General features: G+C 47.5%; 1 protein-coding gene across 2 annotated transcripts; it reads right to left on the bottom strand.

Annotated features, from left to right (window-relative positions):
- Nucleotides 1–416: 416 nt before the first annotated feature.
- COPS6 (COP9 signalosome subunit 6) lies at nucleotides 417–3,617 on the bottom strand. Of its 2 annotated transcripts, none has more exons than XM_007534826.3 (10): nucleotides 3,311–3,617; nucleotides 2,976–3,101; nucleotides 2,681–2,812; nucleotides 2,315–2,403; nucleotides 2,155–2,217; nucleotides 1,353–1,400; nucleotides 1,159–1,273; nucleotides 980–1,072; nucleotides 797–897; nucleotides 417–677 (listed from the first exon to the last, which is right to left on the bottom strand). In XM_007534826.3, exons 1-10 carry the CDS (start codon nucleotides 3,600–3,602, stop codon nucleotides 537–539), a joined length of 1,200 nt encoding a protein of 399 aa, XP_007534888.3. In that variant the 5' UTR covers nucleotides 3,603–3,617; the 3' UTR covers nucleotides 417–536. The 2 variants fall into 2 exon arrangements, with proteins under 2 accessions (XP_007534888.3, XP_060029351.1); XM_060173368.1 differs by having other exon boundaries at nucleotides 3,199–3,330.
- Between the last annotated feature and the right edge of the window lie 6,794 nt (nucleotides 3,618–10,411).

Here is a 10,411-nt window from a genome sequence, read left to right as displayed (position 1 = left end):
GTACTGCAACCTTTTATCAAGGAAGGGGTGTGTGTGTGTGTCCTAGCTACTCAGTATGATGGTTCTATAAAAGGTCTTCATGCCTGATTCTCCAAAATCTTAGGTTCAATCTCCAATACCATAAGCCAGAGCTGAGAAGTGCTCTGCTGAAAAAGGGAGGTGACACCCGAAACACAATATACCTTTGCAGACACCAAACTCCAGAGATTTAAGGGAGGTAGTAACTGCAAACCTAGGAAGGTGTCTGTATCATGAGCCCAGACCCCACAGTTTGGGAGAGCTGTGGTGCCTTCTCTGTCTAAAAATCATTAAAACCCAGACAATGATAAACTTCATGCTTCAGAGCAAGACTGAAACCAAGATCCTTCTTGCCTGTTACAGAGCCTGATGCCTAAATGAACACAGCCACTAGAAGGGGTGCTGAGGGGCTGCTCCCCTTTTATTAAGGATCAGTTTCTCTAATGGGGGAAGTAGCATCCCTCCTTTTGGGTATAGTTGTCCAACCCTGCACTTCATCCTTTCAAGTACCCGGGTTCTCAGAAGAAGAGCCCCCGCATTCGTCGGCCAATGCCTTGCCGATCATAGAGGACATTGAACTTGTTCACGAATTGGTTCATGGTGTTGCACGTTTTGGTGATGGTACCAAGGTAGGCCATGAGCCCAACATCATTGCATTGCTAGGAAGAAACAGAAAAGAACCAGTTCCCCAGGGCATCCAGGTCTATCTGCCCATGGAATAGCTCATCCTACGTCCTGCATAACAACCCCAACCTCCCAGCCTGGGTTTCCCACTCACATCATAAAAATCTGTTTTGAACTTGTCTGTGCTGAGCACTGGGAGGCAGTGACACAAGGCATAGGCTTCCCGCAGGATCTCGTGATTAAAGGGGACCTCTCCTGAAGGTGCAAAGGCTGCATTAGGGTGGCTGCTGCCACTTCCCAGGAAAGAGGTGAGAGGCACATGCAAGGGAAGGCCTACCCGCTTCAGAGGCCTTGACATACTCCAGGATGAGCTTGACCCGGCTGTGCAGCATCTTGATGGCACTGTGCTGCGCTATCAGGTGTTCAGCCACTGGGGGAGGGACAAGGACACACCTCAGCTGACATGGGATGTGGTCACACTTTGCAGCCCAAGGAAGCCCCTCTGGCCTCCATTACCTGTGGAGTTCTCTCCACTGCCTGTTGCTGTCATTCGGGCCACATGGTCTACACCAATGCGTTCTGCTTCCTCTGTGGCTAGAGTATAGGTCAGCTCAGCAAATAGCATTGTGGCCTGAAGGGCAAACGAAGAGATCAAAAGCAGGAAAGATGAAGAGAAGCAGGGATCTGAGGGATGAAAGGCTGGGCATTACCTCTCCGTTGATTATGTCAATGACAGACTCGAAAACACTGACTGGAAGCTGTGAAGAGATGGAGAACAAGAGCGTGATGGTTATGCAAACACTCATTCCCATGGCTCTGAGAGGCCCCAGGTTCAATCCCCAACACCACCATAAGCTAAAGCTGAGCAGTGCTTTGGTTTAAAAAAAAAAAAAGGTGGAGAACAGCTATTAAAACAGACACACCTGAGCCAGTACTAAGTATCCAAAGTTGGCCCTGCCACATCAGGCTTCCTCATGAGATCTTCCCAAAAGGCCCAGTAGGGATTAGCTCCCTATTTCACACAGAAGGAAAACGAAGTCTAGAGGTTTAATGATGGTCTGGCCCAAAGTCACACAGTGGTGGACAGATCTGACTCAATGGAGACGTCACAGTAAAAGTCAAAGATTGATCCTCCAAAGTGGGGGGGGGGGGCTAGAGACACAGCATAATGGTTCTGCAAAAAGACTCATGCCTGAGGCTCTGAGGTCCGAGGTTCAGTCCCCAGCACCACCATTCGCCAGAGCTGAACAGTGCTCTGGTCTTTCTATATCTCTCATCCATATAAAATTAATATAAAAATGGTTTTAATTTTTTTTTAATTTGGGTGGGGGAGACAGCATAATGGTTATGCAAACAGACTTTCGTGCCTGAGGCTCCAAAGTCCCAGGTTCAATCCTCGCACCACCATAAGCCAGAGCTGAGCAGTGCTCCGGTGTTTCTTTCTCTCTCCCTCTGCATCTCTCACAAAAAATTTTTAATTTAAAAAGTGGGCATAGGGTCAGTGTTACTCACATCTGTATGCTTGGTCATAGGGTTCAACTTAAGAAAGAGGGGGCTCTCGATGATCTCACACACCTGGAAGAGGGGAACAGTGGACACAGGCTTCAGTGCCCAGCTTTCTTCTTCCCCCAGCCTCCAGTCTGCCCCAGCATGCACATGTGAGCAGTTGTACCTGCTTGTGGACGTGGATATCTGAGGGGTCAGGTGGCCCACCTGTGGTATACCAACCCAGAAACTCCAGCTCCTTGAACACCTGTTTAACTGGAGAGGGAGGGGCCAAAGCTCAGGGCAAGTTCTTTTCTGTTATTTGCACCTGCATCTCTCTTCCCCTCTCAAGATTCTGACTCAATTTGGAATAATCCCTTTAGTCGTGCTTTCTATGGTCCTTCATCCTAGACGGAAGATGAGCGTGTTCTTTTGCTGAGCTTTCAAGTACCCTTCGCTTTTTCCTCCATTTACATGCTATTCTCTTTCTTTACAGCCCTCTCAATCTTCCTAGGACTCCACCCCCCTCCCCCAACTTCTATCCCCCTCTCACACTGCTCCTCCTTAGTGTAATAGTATTCCTTGTCAATGATAATCTTCTCGTCCACGGTGTGAGACAGCAGCTCGAAGGAGTTCATCACCTCGATGTTCCGGCCCTCCTGCTTTCCGATCAGAGCCCCAATCACTGGGGGAGAGAGAACACAGCAAAGTGTCAGGAGAAAGAATCGGAAACTTTGCCCCAGTCATCCTCACAGCCTGCAGGCCAGCAGGTCTGAGAGTGTGAGCCCAGCCGAGTGGCTTCAGTCAAGGAAGGAGGAGATGCCACTCACCCGGGAGGCCGCACTCACCCTGCATGGGCCGCCCCTCCTGCGAGCGCATGCGAATCCAATGGTCTGAGATGTTGAGTATAACCAGGGGATGAAGAGCGACGGAGACGCTCCCCGTCACTCCAGAGGCCATCACGCTGGGAACCACTGAAGGCGAAGGAAAAAGTGAGAAGAGTGAGGGTCCTGGACTGGGGTGCGGAGGACGCAGCGCTCGGGCCAGACCTCCCTCCCTCCTGCAAGTTACCCCAGAGCGCGCCGTGGCTGTGCGACCCTCCGGCCTCCCCTCGGGGATCCAGGTCGCCATGAAGGTGCCCCCGAAGGGCGTCTCCAGCATGCGCGCTCGCGGAGCTCGTTACCTGCTGCATCCACCTCCATCCCGCTGCTCCCTCCGGTCCCGTTGGCCGCCGCCGCCATTTTCCCCGCGCCTCCCGCCGAGGCCCCGCCCCCTGCAGGCTTCCGTAACCGGCAGCGCCTGCGCACTGGGGCGGCGCGCAGAGCGGATGCGGTCCGTGCCGCCAGCTTCCCCACTGAGCTGGGATGAGTCTCCAACCCGGACTCCTCCCTCAATTTGTCTTCGACTGGCTGAGATGCCTGGCACCAAAGGATGGTGCAGTAAGAATGAAAAGCCCCAGGCCGGGGAGACAACATAGTGGTTATGCAAATAGAATCTTACTTCTGTGGTCCAGGAGGTGACGCAGTGGTAAAGCTTTGGACTCTCAAGCCTGAGGTCCCGAGTTCGATCCCTGGCAATACATGTGTCAGAGTGATGGCTGGTTCTTTTTCTCTTCTCCTATCTTTCTCATAGATAAATAAAATATTAAAAAAAAAAATCTTATTCCTGAAGTTCCCAGGTCTCCGGTTCAATCCCCTGCACCACCATAAGCCAAAATTGAGCAATGCACAAGTTTAAGAAAAAAAAGAATGAAATGCCCTTTGGTCCGGGGGTTGGGGGGGGGGGCATGGCGCAGTAGATAAGGCATTAGACTTAATTTTTTTTAATTTTATTTATTTTATTTTTGAGAGAGATGCAGAGAGACACACAGAGAAACACCAGAGCACTGGTCAGCTCTGGTTTATGGTGATGCAGTGGACTGAATCTGGGATTTAGGAGCCTCAGCCTTGAGAGTCTTTTTGCATACCATTATGCTGTCTCCCCCGACCTAGGCATTAGACTTTGAAGCATGAGGTCCTGAGTTCAGTCCCTGGCAGCACATGTACCAGTTATGTCTGGTTCTTTCTCTCTCTCCTTCTATCCCTCTCACTAATAAATAAAACATTTTTCCCCCCACTCCCCAACTGCAGGGGGTAAAGCTTCACAAGTAGTGAAGCAGGTCTGCTGTGTCTCTCTGTCTCTCTCTCCCTCTCTATCTCCCCCTCTCAGTCCCTTTCTGTCTTTGTTGATGTTTAATTAATTAATTAATTAATTTACTTATTTATTTTCCCTTTTGTTGCTCTTGTTTTTTTTTAATTGTTGTTATAGTTATTATTGTCATAGTTAGTGCTGTTGTTGTTGTTGGATAGGACAGAGAGAAATGGAGAGAGGAGGGGAAGACAGAGAGGGGGAGAGAAACACAGACACCTGCACACCTGCTTCACCGCTTGAACTGGAATCCTTCTCCTGGGTCTTTGTACTTCTTGCCACGTGTGGTTAACCCGCTGCGCTACTGCCTGATTCCCAGTCTCTTTCTTTCTTTTTTTTTTTTAATAATTTATTTCTTAAAACATTTTTTTAAATGAATGAAATGCCCCGCTGTCTTATTGCCCCCATCCCCTCCACTCAAATCCAAACCCTCGCTTTCTCCTTCATGTTTTTTTTTAATATTTAATGCATTTATTTTAATGAGAAAGACTAGAGCCCTGCTCAGTTTTGGCTGATGGTGGTGCTGGGAAATGAACCTGGGACCTTGGAGCCTCAGGCATGAAAGTCTTTTGCAGAGCCACTATAGGTCTCCTCTGCCCCACCCTAGGGATATATAAGTAAATGACTTTGGGGTCTCCTCATTCCTCCTCCCACAAAACAGCCAGCACGTTCTGACCCTTTGGCTCAAGTCTCACCCCTTCAAACATAACCTGTATGTCGCCCTCCCACTGCCCCCCCCACTTGGGCTAGCTCTGAGGTATTCGTTGTTATTTTTTTTAGTTATCTTTATTTATTAGGTAGAGACAGCCAGAAATTTAGAGGGTAGGGAGAGAGAGGGAAAGAAGGATACCTGCAGCACTGCTTCACCACTTGCAAAGCTTTCCTTCTGTAGGTGGGAACTAGGGGCTCGAATCCAGGTCCTGGCACATTGTATAATGTCTTACTCAACACATTATACAATGAGTAACCAGGTGTGCCACCACCTGCCCACGTTTTTCTTTGGTTTCCTTGACCAGAGCACTGCTAAGCTTATAAACTTACAGTGATGCTAGAAACTGAACCTGAGACCTCAGAACTGCAAGCATTAGAGAGGGCAGGCAGTTTTACAAATTTTGCCAGAACCATTACATCCTGCACCACAGTGTTTTGCCAATGAAAAATAAATTATCATAAACCATGGCTTAATACACCTCACACAAGGGCCAGTCGGTGGCCCACCTGGTTAAGTGCACACATTACAGTGCGTAAGGACCCAGGTTCAAGTCCTTGGTCCCCACATGCAGGGGGAAAGTTTCACAAGTGGTAAAGCAGGGCTGCAGGTGTCTCTCTCTTTCCCTCTCTATATATCCCCATCCACTCTCAATTTCTCTGTCTTTACCCAATAATAAATAAAAAGATTTGGGAGGGGGGAAAAGGCAGCATAATGGTTATTCAAAGAGACTCATGCCTGAAATTCCAAAGTCCCAGGTTCAATTCCCCACACCACCATAAGCCAAAACTGAGCAGTGCTCTGGTAAATAAACAAATAATATAAAATAAATAAATAAAAACACTGCACATGTACCAAGGATTAAGAACTGGAGATCGTTGGGGTTTGTATTCATTCTGCCACAGAACGTGAGGGTTACTGTAGTCACTACGATCACTGGGGAGGTGGTGGGGGGAACAGTGGCCTCTTTTTTTTTTTTTTTTAACCAGAGCACTGATCAGCTGTGGCTTATGGTGGTGCAGGGGACTGAACCTGGGACTTTGGAACCTCAGGCATGAAAGTCTCTGCAAACCATTAAGTTATCTACCCCTTCCCACCTGCAAGGGAAAACCTTCACGAGCGGTGAAGCAGGGCTGCAGGTGTCTCTCTGTCTCTTCCTCTCTATCCCAAACTTCCCTCTCATTTCTGGCTGTCTCTGTACAATAAATAAAGGTAATTAAGAAAAGCAAAACCAATTCTAAAAGAAAGAAAGCAAACCAATTCCAAGGAGCCGGGTGATGGCGCACCTGATTAAGTGTGCATGTTAGCGTGCACTAGGACCCAGGTTCAAGCCCCCAGCCCCCACCTGCGGGGTGGGGGTGGGGGAGCTTCAGGAGTGGTGAAGCAGGGACTGCAGGTGTGTCTCTGTCTCCTTATTTCCCTCTATCAAAGTAAGAAAAAAAAAAAAATTCCAAAGAGTTGGTGTGCCCTGGAGCACCACACTATGGCCACCTCCGGGTGATAAGTGGGCAGTGGTACCTGCTGCAGCCTGACCTCTCTGGCTGTCACCATGCCTGGATGAGGCCGTCATGTGGGAGAATGTGGTTAGAAACTGCAGGTGAGGGAGTCGGGCTGTAGCACAGCGGGTTAAGCGCACGTGGCGCAAAGCACAAGGACCGGCATAAGGATCCCGGTTCGAACCCCGGCTCCCCACCTGTAGGGGAGTCGCTTCACAGGTGGTGAAGCAGGTCTGCAGGTGTCTATCTTTCTCTCCTCCTCTCTGTCTTCCCCTCCTCTCTCCATTTCTCTCTGTCCTATCCAACAACAACAATAATAACTACAACAATAAAACAACAAGGGCAACAAAAGGGAATAAATAAATAAAAAAAATATATATATATATTTAAAAAAAGAAACTGCAGGTGAGATAACTGTCAGGCAGGAGAGTGAGGGCCGTCTGGCCCAGCCCCGAGAAAGGCACAGCACATGTTACAGTGCGCAAGGACCCAGGTTCAGGCCCCCAATCCCCACCTGCAGGGGGAAAGCTTCACAAGTGGTGAAGTAGGGCTGCAAGTGTCTTATCTCTCTCCTTTCTATCACCCCCTTCCCTCTCAATTTCTGACTGTCTCTATCCAACAATAAAAGATTAAAAAAAAAAAAAGTTATCTACCCCGCCCCTCCCTCTGTCTTTATGATCTAGAAACCATGTTAGTTGGACACAAGAACCCTGGTGTGATCTAGGAGTGTGATCTAGTAGGTGGTGCAGTGGGTAAAGCATTGGACTCCCAAGCATGAGTTCTTGAGTTTGATCCCCTGGCAGCACAGAGTGATATCTGGTTCTTTCCCTCTCCTATCTTTCTAATAAATAAATACAAAGTCTTGGGCTAGGTGGTGGCACACCTGGTTGAGCGCACATGTTACAATGCACAAGGACCCAGGTTCAAGCCCCCAGTCCCCACCTGCAGGGGGAAAGCTTTACAAGTGGTGAAGCAGAGCTGCAGGTGTGTCTCTGTCTCTCACGCTCTCTATCCCTCCCTTCCCTCTCAGTTTCTGACTGTCTCTATCCAATAAATAAATAAAGATAATAATTTTTTTCATATATAGAATTCTCTTTTTGTTTTCACATTTAAATATAAAAATACTACTCTGCTTTGTGTTATAAAAGGGAGGACCAGGCCCTTAGGAATTCCTTTTTTTCAAAGGTGGGTCTGCTGTTTGCTTTTCTCTGAGCTGGGCTTGTCCCTTCTCTAGGCAGAAAGTTAAAAAAAAATTAAATAAATAAATACAAAATCTTTTTTTAAAAAAAAATCTGGACGGAGGGTAGATAGCATAATGGTGATGCAAACAGACTCTCATGCCTGAGACTCCAAAGTCCCAGGTCTAATCCCCCGCACCACCATAAGCCAGAGCTGAATAGTGCTCTGGTTAAAAAATAAAAATAAATTTAAAAAACTTTAAAAATCTGGTGGCTGGAGCAGTGTTGAACTGGAGTTCCATAGGTTCTCTTCTGGACGAACTACACCAGATGGTCTACCAACCAGGCTGGCCTGGAGTAGCCCTGTGGTCAAAGGATATATCAAAAACTCAAAAATAATTTGAGAGGGGGTAGATAGCATAATGGTTATGCAAAGAGGTTCTAAAGTCCCAGGTTCAATCTCCTGCAACACCGTAAGCTAGAGTTGTTCAGTGCTTTGGTAAAAAAAAAAAACAGTAAGTCGGGAGTCAGGCAGTAGCATAGCAGGTTAAGCGCACGTGGTGCAAAGCGCAAGGAACAGCATAAGGATTCCGGTTCAAGCCCCCGGCTCCCCACCTGCAGAGAGTCACTTCACAGGTGGTGAAGCAGGTCTGCAGGTGTCTATCTTTCTCTTGCCCTCTCTGTCTTCCCTTCCTCTCTCCATTTCTCTCTGTCCTATCCAACAACAATGGCATTAATAACAACAATAACAATAACAAGAGCAACAAAAATGGGGGGGAAATAGCCTCCAAGAGCAGTGGATTCGCAGTGCTGGCACCAAGTCCTAGCAATAACCATGGAGGCAAAAAATAAACAAACAAATACAAATAAATAAATAATAAGTTGAGAGAGGATGGGTGGTGGCATACCCAGTAGACAGCAGTCTGCACATGTCACCACGCGCAAAGACCCTATCAAGTACCCAGTCCCCACCTGCAATGGGGAAGTTTCACAAATAGTAAAGCAGTGCTACAAGTCTCCATCTCTCTCCTCTCTTCCTGTGTACCTCCCTCCCTACTTCTCTTTCTCTCTCTTATTTTATTTTATTTACCAGAGCACTGCTCAGCTCTGGTTTACGGTGGTGCAGGGGATTGAACCTGGGACTTTGGAGCCTCAGGCATGAGAGTCTCTTTGCATAACTGTTATGCTATCTACCCCTGCCCCTCTTTCTCTTTTTTAACATTTTAATTGATTTACTGGGTAGAGACAGAAGCTGAGGTGGAAAGAGGGTGAAAAAAAGTGAAATACCTGCAGCATTGTGTCACCACTTGTGAAGCTTCCCCCCTATAGGTTGTCAGGGGTTTGAACCAGTTCCTTGAGCATGGTAACATGTTCTCTCAACCAGGTGCACCACCACCTGCCCCCTTATTTCTTTTTTCTCTTTCTTTTATTTATAAGTTATTTACTGATGAGAAAGAAAGGTGGAGAGAGAAAAGAATCAGACATTACTCTGGTACATGTACTGCCGGGGATTAAACTCAAAGCCTCGTGCTTGAGAGTCCAATGTTTTATCCACTTTGCCACCTCCCAGGCCACCCTTGTTTCTCTCTGTCTCTATAAACAAAGAAAGGAAGTAGGGGGAGGGGGCCGGGTAGTGGTGCACCTGGTTGAGCGCACATATACAGTGCGCAAGGACCAAGGTTCAAGCCCCCAGACCCCACCTGCAGGGGGAAAGCTTCACAAGTGGTGAAGCAGGTCTGCAGGTGTCTCTCTCTCCTTCTCTATCTCCCCTACCCTCTCAATTTCTGGCTGTCTCTATCCAATAAATAAAGATAATTAAAAAAAAAAAAAAGAAAGAAAAAAAGAGAGTAGGGGGAGGAGGCTGCTGGGTGGAGTACTGGCACACATGCAGGCACTAAGCCCCAGTGATAACCCTGGTTGGAAATAAATAAATAAAGACAGCTCTCTACCTCTTTCATTCTGCTCATTACCCAAGACTGAAGAGGAAGAGATCTAAGGTTAGTCACCAAGAAGCAGTTGCATTGCGAGCCACCTTAAGTGTCAAATCCTTTTTTTCTTTTCTTTCTTCCAGGGTTATTGCTGGGCCTCAGTGCCTGCACTACGAATCCACTGCTCCTGGAGGCCACTTTTCCATTTTGTTGCCCTTGTTGCAGTCATTATTATTGTTGTTATTGCTGTTTTTGTTGCTGGAAGGACAGAGAGAAATCAAGAGAGGAGGGGAAGACCGAGGGGGAGAGAAAGACAGACACCTGCAGACCAGATTCACCGCTTGTGAAACGATCCTCCTGCAGGTGTGTGTGTGGGGGGTTTGAACCAGGATCATTACTCTGGTCCTTGCGCTTTGCACTAGGTGCACTTAACCCACTATGGTACTGCTCAGCCCCCTCAAATCCTTATTGGTCCACACATCTTGTTATGGCAGGAAGGAAGGAAGGAAGGAAGCAAGCTAAGAAATGTGGAATCAGTAGTTCAGGAGGTAGCACAGTGGCTAAAGCATTAGACTCTAATGCTTGAGGTCCTGAGTTCAATCCCTGGCAGCACATGTACTAGAGTGATGCCTGACTCTTTTTCTCTCTGTCCCTGTCTTTCTCATAAATAAATAAATAAAACCTTAAAAAAACAATAATTAAAAAATATAAGAAATGTGGAATCTTGGGGGCCAGGTGGTAGCGCAGAGAGTTAAGCGCACTTGGCGCAAAGCGCAAGGTCCGGTG

Source organism: Erinaceus europaeus, chromosome 15, assembly GCF_950295315.1.
Source record: "Erinaceus europaeus chromosome 15, mEriEur2.1, whole genome shotgun sequence".
Lineage (NCBI taxonomy): Eukaryota > Metazoa > Chordata > Mammalia > Eulipotyphla > Erinaceidae > Erinaceus > Erinaceus europaeus.
The sequence above is the reverse complement of the archived record's forward strand: the minus strand, read 5'-3'. Positions and strand labels throughout refer to the sequence as shown.

Excerpts from the sequence above, each read along its gene's own strand:
- COPS6 (XM_007534826.3), bottom strand. The coding sequence starts at position 3,602 with ATGTTGTCTCCCCGGCCTGGGGCTTTTCATTCTTACTGCACCATCCTT. Across the intron at positions 3,102-3,310 it reads GATGGAGGTGGATGCAGCAG|TGGTTCCCAGCGTGATGGCC; the intron begins GTAACGAGCTCC and ends CTTCGCCTTCAG. Across the intron at positions 2,813-2,975 it reads GGAGGGGCGGCCCATGCAGG|TGATTGGGGCTCTGATCGGA; the intron begins GTGAGTGCGGCC and ends TCTCTCCCCCAG.